Source organism: Camelina sativa, chromosome 9 (assembly GCF_030686135.1).
Source record: "Camelina sativa cultivar CO46 ecotype springtype chromosome 9, ASM3068613v1".
NCBI lineage: Eukaryota > Viridiplantae > Streptophyta > Magnoliopsida > Brassicales > Brassicaceae > Camelina > Camelina sativa.
In genome coordinates this window covers 6,690,815-6,703,423 of record NC_141888.1, presented here as the reverse complement: position 1 = coordinate 6,703,423, position 12,609 = coordinate 6,690,815, and the positions used below count along the sequence as shown (strand labels likewise).

Below are 12,609 nucleotides of genomic sequence, written 5' to 3'. Positions count from 1 at the left end.
TCTCCAAGATAGAAAATGTGCCCTGATGTGCTTCGACCATCGTCTTTATCAACGTTATGGCTACTGTCACAGTAACCGACCAGCCGTGGCATCTTCTTTCTTCCATAGGATAGTCCAAGACTTGTAGTTCCTCTCAGATACCGAAGACATTGTTTCATTGCAGCACCATGCGACACCCTTGGACTCTGCATATACCGACTGAGTATCCCTACACAATACGACAAGTCTGGCCGTGTGTGTAGAAGATACCGTAGACATCCTACATTCTTGCGGTATGTTGTTGCATTGATCTCTTTCTCCTCCAAAGCTTTTGACATTTGTAACTCAGTCTCCATTGGTATTAGAACAGAGTTACACTTTGACATTCCTGTCTCCTCCAGAATCTTGTTTGCATATCTCGCTTGGCTTAAAGTGATTCCATCATGATGCTGATTCACTTGCATCCCAAGATAGTATGTTAGTTTTCCAAGGTCACTCATCTCAAATTTAGAACTCATCTCCTCCTTAAATTTGTTAATCACAGCCAAACTAGACCCTGTAATGAACAAATCATCAACATACACACCTATGATCAGCAAATCACTCCCGATGTACTTACGATAGACATAAGGTTCTTTAGAGCATTTTACAAACTTGAGTTCCTGCAAAATATGATTGAGCTTGTTGTTCCAAGCTCTTGGTGCCTGTTTTAAACCATACAAGGCTTTATGAAGTTTGTAAACTTTCCCTTCTTTTCCCCTGATCTCAAAACCTTCTGGTTGATAAACATAAACAGTCTCCTTAAGCTCTCCATGAAGAAAAGCTGTTTTAACATCAAGATGATGAATCTCCCATCCGTGTGAGGCCGCGAGATCAATCAACAATCTTATAGTTTCAATCCTGGCAACCGGAGCAAAGACCTCTTCAAAGTCAATTCCATACTTCTGTACATACCCTTTTGCGACTAATCGAGCTTTATATTTGTTTATACTCCCATCCGAATTCCTCTTCAACTTAAACACCCACTTCAGGCCAATCGGTTTAGCTCCTATAGGTAAATCAACAAGCTCCCAAGTCTTAAGCTTCTCAATCGAAAACACTTCTTCTTCACACGCCCGTATCCAGTCTTTGGACAATTTTGCTTCATCAAAACATCGAGGTTCATTATTAAGACAGAGAAGCAAAAATTCACCTTCTTCTTCTGCAAGGAGAATGTAATCATTTAAGTACTTTGGTTTAGTATTTATTCTCGTTGATCTTCATAGCTCTGTTTCTGTCGTATCAGTAGACAAAGTTGTAGACACTGCAGTTATTCTCGGTTTCTGGTCTGTTTCCCCTGTAGCATTATCTCCATCTTCTAGATTGTCCTTGCTCTCTGCATCATTTAAACCTTCATCGCTATTATCACCCTGTCGTGATGTTTGCGGAGCTCGATCTTCATCATCTAAAAGACCATGATTTCCAAAGTCACTGAAACTGATAGAAAAATCATTGCTACCATCCGTCACCGAATTACTTGCAGACCAGTCCCAACCTTTAGCTTCATCGAACACAACATCACGGCTCACTATGATTCGTCTCGACTGTGGTTCTAACAAACGATAAGCTTTAGAACCAGGTTCAGTTCCTAGATGAACAAGCACCCTCGTTCTATCATCTAGTTTCTTAAGGTTTGGTGACTCCACCTTAGCATAACAAACACAACCGAAGATTCTAATGTGCTCAACTGTAGGCCTTTTTTCACGAAACAGCTCATAAGGAGTCATATCCTTCAAAGATCGAGTTACCACTCTGTTCAATATATAGGTTGAATGCCTTAGAGCCTCTCCCCAGAGATAGTTAGGCATATTCATATGCTTTAGAATGCTTCTAGTCATTTCCATCAGTGTCCTGTTGCGTCTTTCTACTACTCCATTCTGCTGTGGGGTGTATGGTGCGGTCAAGTGTCTTCTTATGCCTGCATGTTCACAGAAGTTGTTGAACTCATTAGATACAAACTCTCCACCTCTATCTGTTCTAAAAGTCTGTATTTTCTCAGAAACTTCCTTCTCCGCCATAGTTTTAAACTTCTGAAACTTGCTAAAAGCTTCTCCTTTCTCCTTTAATAGCATTGTCCACATATAACGAGAGAAATCATCTATGATCACAAATACGTATCTATTCCCTGCAGGTGTACTCGGTGTGATAGGTCCACACAAGTCTCCGTGTAAAAGCTCAAGTCTTTTCTTAGCACGAAACATGGTTGCTTGGGGAAAAACACGCCTTGTCTGTTTACCTAACAGACACGAACTGCAAATTTCTTTCACATGGGAGAGTTTTGGAGCTCCTAGAACTAATTCTTTTCCAAGCATTGACGTCAAGGTCGCATAATTGATATGTCCAAGCCTCGCATGCCACTTAGTTGGCTCACTTATCTCTGCAAAACATAGACAAGTATTGTCTTGTAACCCCATCTGAACCTTGTACAAACGATTTCTAGACTTTTCTGTTTTCACAAGTAGGTTCCCATCATCATCTCTTATGGTCAAGTAGTTTCCTCTTAGTCGTATGTCGAAACCTGCTTCAGTAGCCTGTCCAAGGCTGATGATATTACTTTTAAGATCAGGAATGTAGTATACATCAGTCATTGTTCTTGGCTTGCCGTTCTGATCAACAAACGCTATAGTCCCCTTTCCTTTGATATCAACTCTAGAATCGTCTCCAAAATGTACTTTGCCAGTTACAGAACTATCGAGCTTGTTGAAATATCGTTTATCTCCAGTCATATGATTGCTCGCACCATTGTCGAGATACCATATGTTGTCTCCCCTTTCGCTTGTCTTAAACTTGCTTGGTATGCATTCCTTCTCATTCAAGTAGACTTTTTCGTGTAACAGTAGCTCATCAGCCTCCTCTGTATCTTTGTTATTAACTTCTTCTGCTTCTTGAAGTTTGAGTAAACGATCTGGACACTGTGCTGCAAAGTGACCGATTTGATCACAGCGGAAACATGTGATCTGTGAAGGGTTTCTACCACCGTAACGACCCCTTCCTCGTCCTCTGTAAAACGATCTACCTCCACGACCTCTTCCTCTATATCCTCCGGTTTCACCATTGTAGTCTCGATAAGGTTGACTTGTTTGTGATTCATTATTAGTAAACATCAGTTTACCTTGATCCTCTTGATTATCTTCTTTCTCAGCGATACGCTCCTCATATGCTTTCAGACGCCCAACAATATCCTCAAAGCTGATGGTATTCAAGTCCAAGACCTGTTCTAAAGACGCAACTATCTGAATAAATTTTTTCCGCGGAAGGGTGTTAAGAAACTTCTTAACAATCTTCGATTCTTCTATATTGACTCCTAAGGCAGCTGACTTCGAAGAGATTGTAGCTAGTTTTCCCGAGTAGTCATCAATACTCTCCGAATCTTTCATCTTTAGATGTTCAAATTCTGCCATAAGAGTTTGAAGTCTTGCTTCTTGGACTCTCTCAGCTCCGACGTGTCTAGAGCGTATTTCTTCCCATACCTTTTTTGCTGTATCCAGTTCTCCAACTTGTAGTGTCAGGCTCTCTGGTATCGACTGAAACAATAAGGCCATCGCTATATCGTTCTCAAGTGAATCAACAATTTTACCAGTCTCTGGTTCAATGGCATCCCAAACCTTGTGCACTCGAAGCGCTATCCTCATCTTCATCGCCCACACGGTGTAGTTGGTCGATGTTAACATAGGACAGACAATCGAGGGAGATCCTCCTCCTACTTCTTTAGGCCGTGGTGTAGCTACGGTAAGTTCTGTCATGTTTTAATGGATCCTCGCTCTGATACCAAATATAGAATCAAGAGATAGTTTAAGAACACAATTAACAAAGAATAACTCTCTTTATTAATACCAAAGAAAATAACTCAAAACTTTGGTCTCTCTCAAACTCTCAATCTCTTAACACCTCATAAGTTGTGTCACATCTCAACACATACTTATATAAGACTTTGCTAATCCTAATCCTACTAGGAATCACACATATTAGATATCTCCTAATACACTTGATCCTTATCTCTCTAATAAACCCAATTATAGTAGGACTAGAACTAACTTTTAACTCAAGCTTCTTTCAAGCTTATCCCAACAAAAATTGTTAGGGTCCTTGTTCAATTTTTGAAAAATGGGCCTTAATTACATATAAAAAATTTTGAAAATTATTTTTGGATCTTAAAATACACTACTTTTTGTGATAACTTAAAGTGGTCCCAGTGCAAATGCACACTTTGCACCTCCTTATAGCCGGCAGTATCAGCAGCCCTGATCTTCCGAGCCTTCGACAACTGCTATAAGCTTTGGGAGGTTACCTTCTTGTTCGCTTTCGCGTTCAGGAGAGTGTCCTTGATCAAATATCGATCCTGGCCAATATGGATCGCCTGTTGGAACATGCAAAGTCGCCTCTACTATGTAAACACTCTCGCCAAAGGTGTCACTACTGATTTTATCTGAGACAAAGATCAAATATGGTGGATCAGAATGGCTCACTGGAGAGTCCATTTCCAAAAAGCAATGTCATTAAGCATTCTTTTAGTGGGTCTATTCCTGGAAAAATATATATATATTAATGGAACTAATCAGCAGAGCCGTGCCTAGAGATGAGAAGGCCGGAGGCCATATCCTAAAAAAAATCTTATAATAATAATGACATCTCAAGTGAACAAATAATCAGAACAAAAATAAATCTTATTTCTAAAACATATTTTTTTGTTTTAAAAGATTGTTTACCTAATTTTCAAAATCAATGTTTTATAACTTCTTTTTTTTTTTGGGAAAACTACCATTGAATTAGAGACATAACTCATATATAACTCAAAAATGTTATCAGTTATGACCTAATTTGAGTAATCAAGCGACCTTGTATCAACTAATTGTTTTTATTTCAATATTTCTTTTTAATTTCTAACAACAATACTAATTCAAAAGAAAAAAAAAATCACAAACTCAATTTATTAAAACATTACGTTTAGAATTTAGAAATTAAAGAGAAAAATAATAAAAGCATTTACTCATTTTATTAATAAACATCACATTCGCAAATGCCCTGTAACATTTCAACTTTCTATAATATGATTTTGTCGTAAATTCACATTGTAAACAAATTCATAAGATATTGAATATTTTTTCTTAAAATGGGACCGGAGGCGAAGGTTTCATATTGCCTAACGTAGGCACGGCTCTGCTAATCAGATACAGATTAAAGAGTGTTTGGTTTGAAGGGCTTCATTTATTTTTTTTTACTTTTTTCTAAAGACTTCACCTATGGGATGGGAAGGAAGTAGATTCTGGACTGAGTTTTCGTCTCAGAACTCCCTAAAACATTTCTGACAATCTCAAAAGTCCCTCTCTTTTTTGGCATTTATTTTTGATTTTTTTTTTAAATCGAGAATGTGTTGTTTTACACTCTTGTCCATAGAAAAATTAGATATTTACAAAAAATACCTGAGTAGTATCCACCAAAAAACTGAATCGGATCTAAAACCCAAAAAAAAACTGAATCGGTTTTTTTTTAAAAACAAAACTGCTCTCTCTCTCGTCACTCTTCTCTTTCTTCGGGAAATTCGAATCGATTTGGGTAAAACTGTAGAACTAGGGTTTTCTCGTTTTCATTCAATCAACCAAAAATAGAGTAAGAAGATGGTGAAAACAAGGGGGGTCTTGTGAGGAGGAGGAGTGAGCGTTTGAAAGAGAAGAAGATCTCAGAAGGAGATGGTGGTTCGAAAGCAAAATCCGATTCGCCGGAAGTAGGTGTGTCGGGTTTGAGTCCGGCGACAGTAGGAGGAGAGAGAGCTTTGAGTATGGTGGCGGAAGAAAGTGAAAGTCGAGTTTTGGAGGAACCCAATCCGGTGGTCGGAAGAGAAAATGCGAACGAAGTAGAGAAAGCAAAATCCGCTACTCCGGAATCAAGTAATGGAGAAGAAGATGATGAAGAAGGAGGAGATAACGAGAGATCTACTTCTGTGGAATCAAGCGATGGAGAAGAAGAAGGAAACGATGAAGGGGAAGAAGGAAACGATGAAGGGGAAGAAGAAAAAGATGAAGTGGAAGAAGAAAACGATGAAGGAGAAGAATGTGAAGAAGGGGTAGAAAAAGACGATGAAGGGGAAGAAGAAAACGACGAAGGAGAAGAAGGTGAAGAAGGGGAAGAAAAAGACGATGAAGGGGAAGAAGAAAACGATGAAGGAGAAGAATCGGAAGAAAAAGACGATGAAGGAGAAGATTGTGAAGAAGGGGAAGAAAAAGACGATGAAGGGGAAGAAGAAAACGATGAAGGAGAAGAATCGGAAGAAAAAGACGATGAAGGAGAAGAAGAAGAAGAAGAAGATAAGGAGGGAAGTTCGAACTCGGCAGGTAACTCGAGAAGGAGTACAAGCGAAAGTGAGATGGAGCACGAGGAGGACAACGATGCAAGTGTAAGTACAACAAGTCTGTGTCATTCGTTCGGAATTTGAAAACTCATTGGAATTTGAAATTGATCAAGTAGAACTGGTGCAACTATTGGTGTAAAACTAGTAGAACTTGTGCGACTATTGGGTGTAGAACTAGTAGAACTGGTACAACTAGGTGGTGTAGAACTAGTAGAACTGGTAGAACTAGTTGTTGTATAATTGGTATAACTCATATAAAACTGATATTGTTGCAGGAATCGGAGGAAACAGAAGCGATGAAACCTTTAGGAATGCACTTCGAGCCTAGCCAGTACAACAAGAAAATCAAGCTATCGACTAGGTGTCATATTTTTGAAACTTTGAAAACGCTGGATAAATTAGAGCATCCACTAACTAGTTCTGAGAGGGATTGGTTTGAGAATCATCCACAATTCAAGCACATTTTTCACATGCCAAGGGAACCAAACCACAAGCTTATGGGAATGTGGATGCTCTTACTTCGAACGGCTAAAATCGAAAAAAAGAAGGAAGCATGGTTTGTTGTGAATGGTGTTCCAATCCGGTATGGTCTGAGAGAACATGCTTTGATGTCTGGATTAGATTGTCGGTGCTATCCACTTGATTACAAGGAAGCCGGCGGTACCGTGTTTCGAAGGAAATATTTTTTACGAAAAAAAAAGATTACACTTGAAGATGTGAGGAGACACCTATTGGTAATGCAACCAGATCGTACTCGTGATAGGTTGAAGATGGCGGTTCTCTACTTTTTAGGAAGCATCATTGCAGGCTATACAAAAGACTCGGGGAGAGATGCAATGGGTATCGATGATTTTGTTGTAAGCGCAGTGAATGATCTAGGTTTTTGTGTGTCTTTTCCTTGGGGGAGATTATCATTCGAGAACATGCTAGAAGAGATTTCCCATACAATGAGTCATTTTAATGGGGTCGTGGTTAAAGAGAATGCATTATGGCCTGTTCCAGGTTTCTGTATTCCATTGGAGGTTAGTTAGTTTAAAATTTGAAGTTTTCTCATTGTTGATATTTCTTATAAGTGAAGCTGATTTTAGTTTTTTTCCTTGTGTTGTGTAGTTTTTACTATTTGAGGCAGTTCCAATTTTGGCGAACACTTACGTTGACCAAATTCCTGAGGCGGATGCAAGTTGTCCTAGGATGTGCAGGAGGAAATTTAAGAGGACCGGTCAGAAAGGTTTTCCTCTAAAGAATATTGGTGATACACTTGGTACAACAACGGTTAGTTATCCTAGCAATTGCCATTATTAATCATTTGAATAAATTGGTTTGTAATGTATCTAAAGTAGGTCGTTTACACAGGCAATTGCTAGTGTGATCCCTCATAATGATGAAGAAATTCCTCTTCTCGATTTAATCATGGAAGAAGCTGAGGAAGAGGATACCCATGATGTCGTTGTTGTCAATTGGATGTGGCGCCTTCGTAGAGGACTACCTGTACTTTTGGAGGAGATGTACACAGCCGATGTGGCTACTCGTTCAGGACAAAACGATGCGAATGAGGAAATAGTCGCCAATGAACAACCGAGAGAAGATACTGTTGAGTTGGTGGATCTTCTAAGGACCATGAAGCAGGATATGAAAACCCAGTTCGATAACATTTCGGCGAAGATTGATGGGCTTGAAAAAAGGATCGAACCGTTGGAAGTATATGTGAAAGAGCAAGAGAAACCAAAGGTAATACTTCGTAATACTATAGTAATACTTGATAATACTAGAAGGTGTTAACAAAATTTGGTTTCATGTCAGGCGCCTGTAGCTGATGAGCAACCGAGTACTTCGCAAGAAGGAGGGAGAGGGACGAAGAGGAAAAGGTCTAAGAAGTAGTAAAACTATGTTATTTTCTTTGATTTGTCATCGTAGTACTAGTAAAACTATGTAAAACTTCGTTATTTTGTTGGATTTGCGATTGGTACTGGTATTACTAGTTAAACTATGTAAAACTACGTTATTTTCTTGGATTTTTCGTTCGTATTTTTGGTAAAACTACGTAAAACTAAACAAAAACTAGAGAATTCATATAAGAAAAATATAGAACATGATTCAATTCAAGAAGGAGGCATAATCCTAGAAGTCACATAGAACATCATGATTAAACAAGAGAAGTCACATGAAAGATAAGAAACTGATTCAACAAGAGAATTCAAGGAAAAGATAAGAAACAGAATCTGATTCAACAAGTTTTAAACCAACATAGAATGAGATCGACTCAGATAATATCAATCGAAACACAACCTATCCAGGAGATCGACTCGAGTGGTAAGCAACGCCAACTCCTCCTTTAGTTTGTCAATCTCGTCACTCTTCTCCTTAAGCTCCATCTGCAAATTATAGATCTTAGTATGATGGGGTTCAAATTCCTTCAATCTCTCCCAATGGTTATCAACATCTTTCCTTAAGGTTTGGGTTTCTTCTTCAATTGCATCAGCCCAATTTTTCCGCCTGTGCAATCCATCATCCTGCAAATTATATCAAGGAACAGTTAACAAAATCAGGTATCTCAATTGTATTTGATTCAATTTAATTTACCTTATACTTAACGCAAGTAAACCATCTCTTTTTCTCTGTTTCTGTTGGAGAGATCTCATTGACGATTCGTTTGCCACATGGGCAAATTCGAGGCATGCCAAAATCACCATCGGCTATGGCTTCTCGCCATGCTTGTAACTTCCTCGCCTTCTTCTGATCAGCATAGTATGGGTCGGCCTCAAATTGTTCCATAGTTTGAGAAGGAGAGAAATAGATCTAGGATCTTCGACTTTGAAGATGAGAGAAGGAGGACTCGGTGTACTTTAGGTTTCGAAGAAGAAAATGAATGAATGGCTGAGAATGGAGAATGAGCTGGAGTGAAGATAAAATAAGAAAGAAAGAAAGAAAAACGCAATGCTATCGTCAAAAAAGAAAGAAAAAACGCAATTCTGGCCACGTGTAAAAGATGTGTGCGTTCACACTGTGTGTTCACACACAGTTTTACCGAGTAATGCGGTTGCACTAAACTTGCAAATAGTTGTACTTTAGAGGTTTCTCAGTTTAATTAGTTTTACTAAACCTTAGCATTACTTTTTTTAGTTTTACAGTTGATTAAACTTAACTAACATACAATTACAAGTTTTTTGCAACTTCATAAGTTAAAACTTATAATTCTATAACTTTTTTCATGCTTACTTGGTAATTATTTACAAAGTGACATTAAAAGTGTAAGGAAACACTTGTTGAGATTCTTCAATAAATAAATTAAAATTGGTATATTTTCGAAAATTATTCATTTATAGTAGAAACCTATGTAGAACATTTATACTATACAATATGTATTATACAATATGTATTGATTTTAGGTAGTACCAATTTTATTATTTTTACCAGTTTTATCTTAGTTCTGCCAGTTCTGCCAGTTATACTCTCTCATATACACATATTTTGAAAGAAGAAAATATTAATAGACTTCAAATTAAGTTTCAAACCAAGTTTTACATTAAGTATCAAACCAAACACAATTGATACATGAAGAGGTGAATCAAACATGAACATTATCTCCAAATAACAACCATTGGAGTCCTTGTCTCCGGCGCCTTTTATTCTGCGTCCTAGGTCGAGTTTTTGGTCGTTTTTCCCCAGCAGATGCATACCTTTTTGTTTTCTTTCTTCCCCCTCTTATTTTCCGATTCGGAGGTATGATCTCCATATCTTGGACGTCATCTAGGACATCCCATCGAGACTTATCAGGTACTAAATAAATTGTCCTGCAATATGCAATTGCCCACAGCTCCGTCCAATAATACTTAGAACACAACTCATGTAACTCGAAATCCTTACCTCCATATTTTTGGTATGTAATGAAAGACGCCAATGCATGCACACAAGGATACTTTTGTATATCGAAAAACCTACAACTGCAACTTCTCAATCGCAACTTCACCAAATAAGGCTTTCCGTCACTGTCAATGACATTGTATTCAAGCTCGAAACCATTTAGCTCTATCACCTTTAGTTTCTCAGCAGTTGCCCATAAATCATGTAAGTAGTTCTCCACTAAAGGCACCAATTTATTTGCGACTGATCCAGACACAGCATCTTTTCGATGTTCATTAAACCATTCAGAGAATTTTTTAAGTATTGCATCAAGCATGGGTATCAAGGAGTACCTCCTTGCATCTTTGAATACACTGTTCAACGATTCAACACAGTTGCTTGTGTCTAGGTTGTATCTATCTCCTGGAAAAACACATCGTGCCCATCTTTCTTTCTGGGTAGATTCTTCAAGATACTTGGCAGCAGAAGGATATCTTGTCGTAAAAGATGCGTAAGCAATGTTGAACTCAGCCACCGTGTAAAACCTACTACACTCCATGAATCTCCATGCAACAACGTCTTTGTTCACGTTACGAGCATAACCTTTCACATTTTGGGATAAATGCCATATACAAAAACCATGATGAGCCAGAGGATACACATTAGCTATAGCTTTTATGAGACTTGTATTTCTGTCAGTCATAAATACTATTTCAGAAGAATCCCCAACAACGGTTTTCAACATCTCCAAAAACCAATTCCAACTTGCATCATTCTCACCATCAAGAACACCAAACGCCAAGGGATAATGGTGACGGTTAGGATCTTGAGCCGACGCAAAAACAAGAACACCCTTATATCCGTTCTTTAGAAAAGTTGCATCCATAGTTATAACTTTCCTCATGACTTTAAATCCTTCAATGCTAGCTCCCAAAGCTATGAACAAGTACATGAATTTATTATTCTCATCGCAATGCACATATGATCTTGTACCATGATTAACCTTCTCTAACATGTGCAGATAACATCGCAGCATCTTGTAGCTTTCTTCTGGGCTACCTTTCAAATCAGTAACAGCTTGATTTTTCCCTCTCAACGCCGTGGAATATGATATATCAACACCTAATTTTGTCTTGACAAGATCCATGATAATTTTCGGAGGTGGAGTTTCTATTTGCCCTGGATAATCACCATGTAAAAGAGAAGCAACTAATTGTGGAGTGCCTTGCCTCTTACTATTGCTTGAACTTTGACTAGCCCGAGAGCATGTATGCATCTTGTTGTGCCTTCTAATCGAGAAAATATCTGTACCTCGAATCCTACCACCTCGTAAACCCCAGTTACATCCTTCTTTAGGACATTTGACCACATAACGCACCTTGTCCGACTTTACTATTTCAAAACTAAAACAGTTAGCGAATGAAGCTCTATCCACCACATCTTGCAATGCCTTCTTGTTTGGAAATTCTTGAAGTTTAGTCAGATCCAAACCGTCATCCCATGGTTCAATATACTTACACGGTTCTACAACAGGGCGTGGCTCAGTATATTCATCACCTTCATCACGTGATTCAGCTTCACCCTCTTTATTAGAATCACCCTCTACAGCCTTTTCTTTGCCTACGTAGACAACAATGGCGTTAGGTCCGATTTCACCATCCTTCGCATGTTGGTTTTCATAGTTCATACCAACAGAACTTTGGTCCCCTATGGGCACTGTGGGCACTGTGGGCACTATGGGCACTATGGGAACTTGCTCAGGCTGAAGCTCAGAAGGGATGACATTCACAAACAACATACATCTTCGCTTCTCATAATTAACGGAGTCTAGATAAACATTAACATCCTCATCATCATTAAGCTCACAATGCTCCAATGTTTCTACCAGTAGTGGCTTGTAGCTCAGCTGCAACTGAACGTTACTTTCAACAAACCCAAGCTTCCTCTGTATCCTTGCTTTTAACATCAACAATGTTATATTCCTCTTAAACATTATACTATACATGCGTCCTTCATATTTAAAATGTAGGCTGACGTTCTCGCATATTGTATCCTGCCAAACCAACCAATATAAAAAAATCATAATTAGTACTACTACTAGTTTTACTAGTTTTACTAAAAATATCAGTATTACCAGTTTCACCACCTTCTCTCTCCTATCAAAATCGAATCGAATGGTACACGAGTTCTAATCGAGTTAATTCACTGAAATCGAAAGCCAAATCCCTTTCTTATCTAATAGATAGCTCCAATGTGCTAAGCAACCTTTGTAAAACACCCAATGTGCTAAGCTTTCTTCGATCTAAATCCAATTGAATTTCTATATTTACAAATCAAAAACAAATTCAACCAAAAGCAACTCTAAAGTGAAGTAACGCACCTGCATTTTGAAGAACAACTTGATG

At 38.4% G+C, this 12,609-nt stretch overlaps 3 protein-coding genes across 3 annotated transcripts; 1 reads left to right on the top strand and 2 right to left on the bottom strand.

Moving 5' to 3' along the window:
• Nucleotides 1-6,572: 6,572 nt before the first annotated feature.
• Nucleotides 6,573-8,242, top strand: LOC109126612 (uncharacterized protein At3g43530-like). Its single transcript, XM_087465286.1, has 4 exons — nucleotides 6,573-7,386; nucleotides 7,475-7,636; nucleotides 7,718-8,092; nucleotides 8,165-8,242. The coding sequence occupies exons 1-4, from the start codon at nucleotides 6,661-6,663 to the stop codon at nucleotides 8,240-8,242; spliced, it is 1,341 nt and encodes a 446-aa protein (XP_087321412.1). The 5' UTR covers nucleotides 6,573-6,660.
• A 170-nt stretch (nucleotides 8,243-8,412) lies between these two features.
• On the bottom strand, nucleotides 8,413-9,244 carry LOC147937829 (uncharacterized). Its single transcript, XM_087464032.1, has 2 exons — nucleotides 8,945-9,244; nucleotides 8,413-8,874 (listed from the first exon to the last, which is right to left on the bottom strand). The coding sequence occupies exons 1-2, from the start codon at nucleotides 9,134-9,136 to the stop codon at nucleotides 8,635-8,637; spliced, it is 432 nt and encodes a 143-aa protein (XP_087320158.1). The 5' UTR covers nucleotides 9,137-9,244; the 3' UTR covers nucleotides 8,413-8,634.
• A 666-nt stretch (nucleotides 9,245-9,910) lies between these two features.
• Nucleotides 9,911-12,590, bottom strand: LOC147937828 (uncharacterized). Its single transcript, XM_087465285.1, has 3 exons — nucleotides 12,585-12,590; nucleotides 12,339-12,392; nucleotides 9,911-12,257 (listed from the first exon to the last, which is right to left on the bottom strand). Exons 1-3 carry the CDS (start codon nucleotides 12,588-12,590, stop codon nucleotides 9,930-9,932), a joined length of 2,388 nt encoding a protein of 795 aa, XP_087321411.1. The 3' UTR covers nucleotides 9,911-9,929.
• Nucleotides 12,591-12,609: the final 19 nt, after the last annotated feature.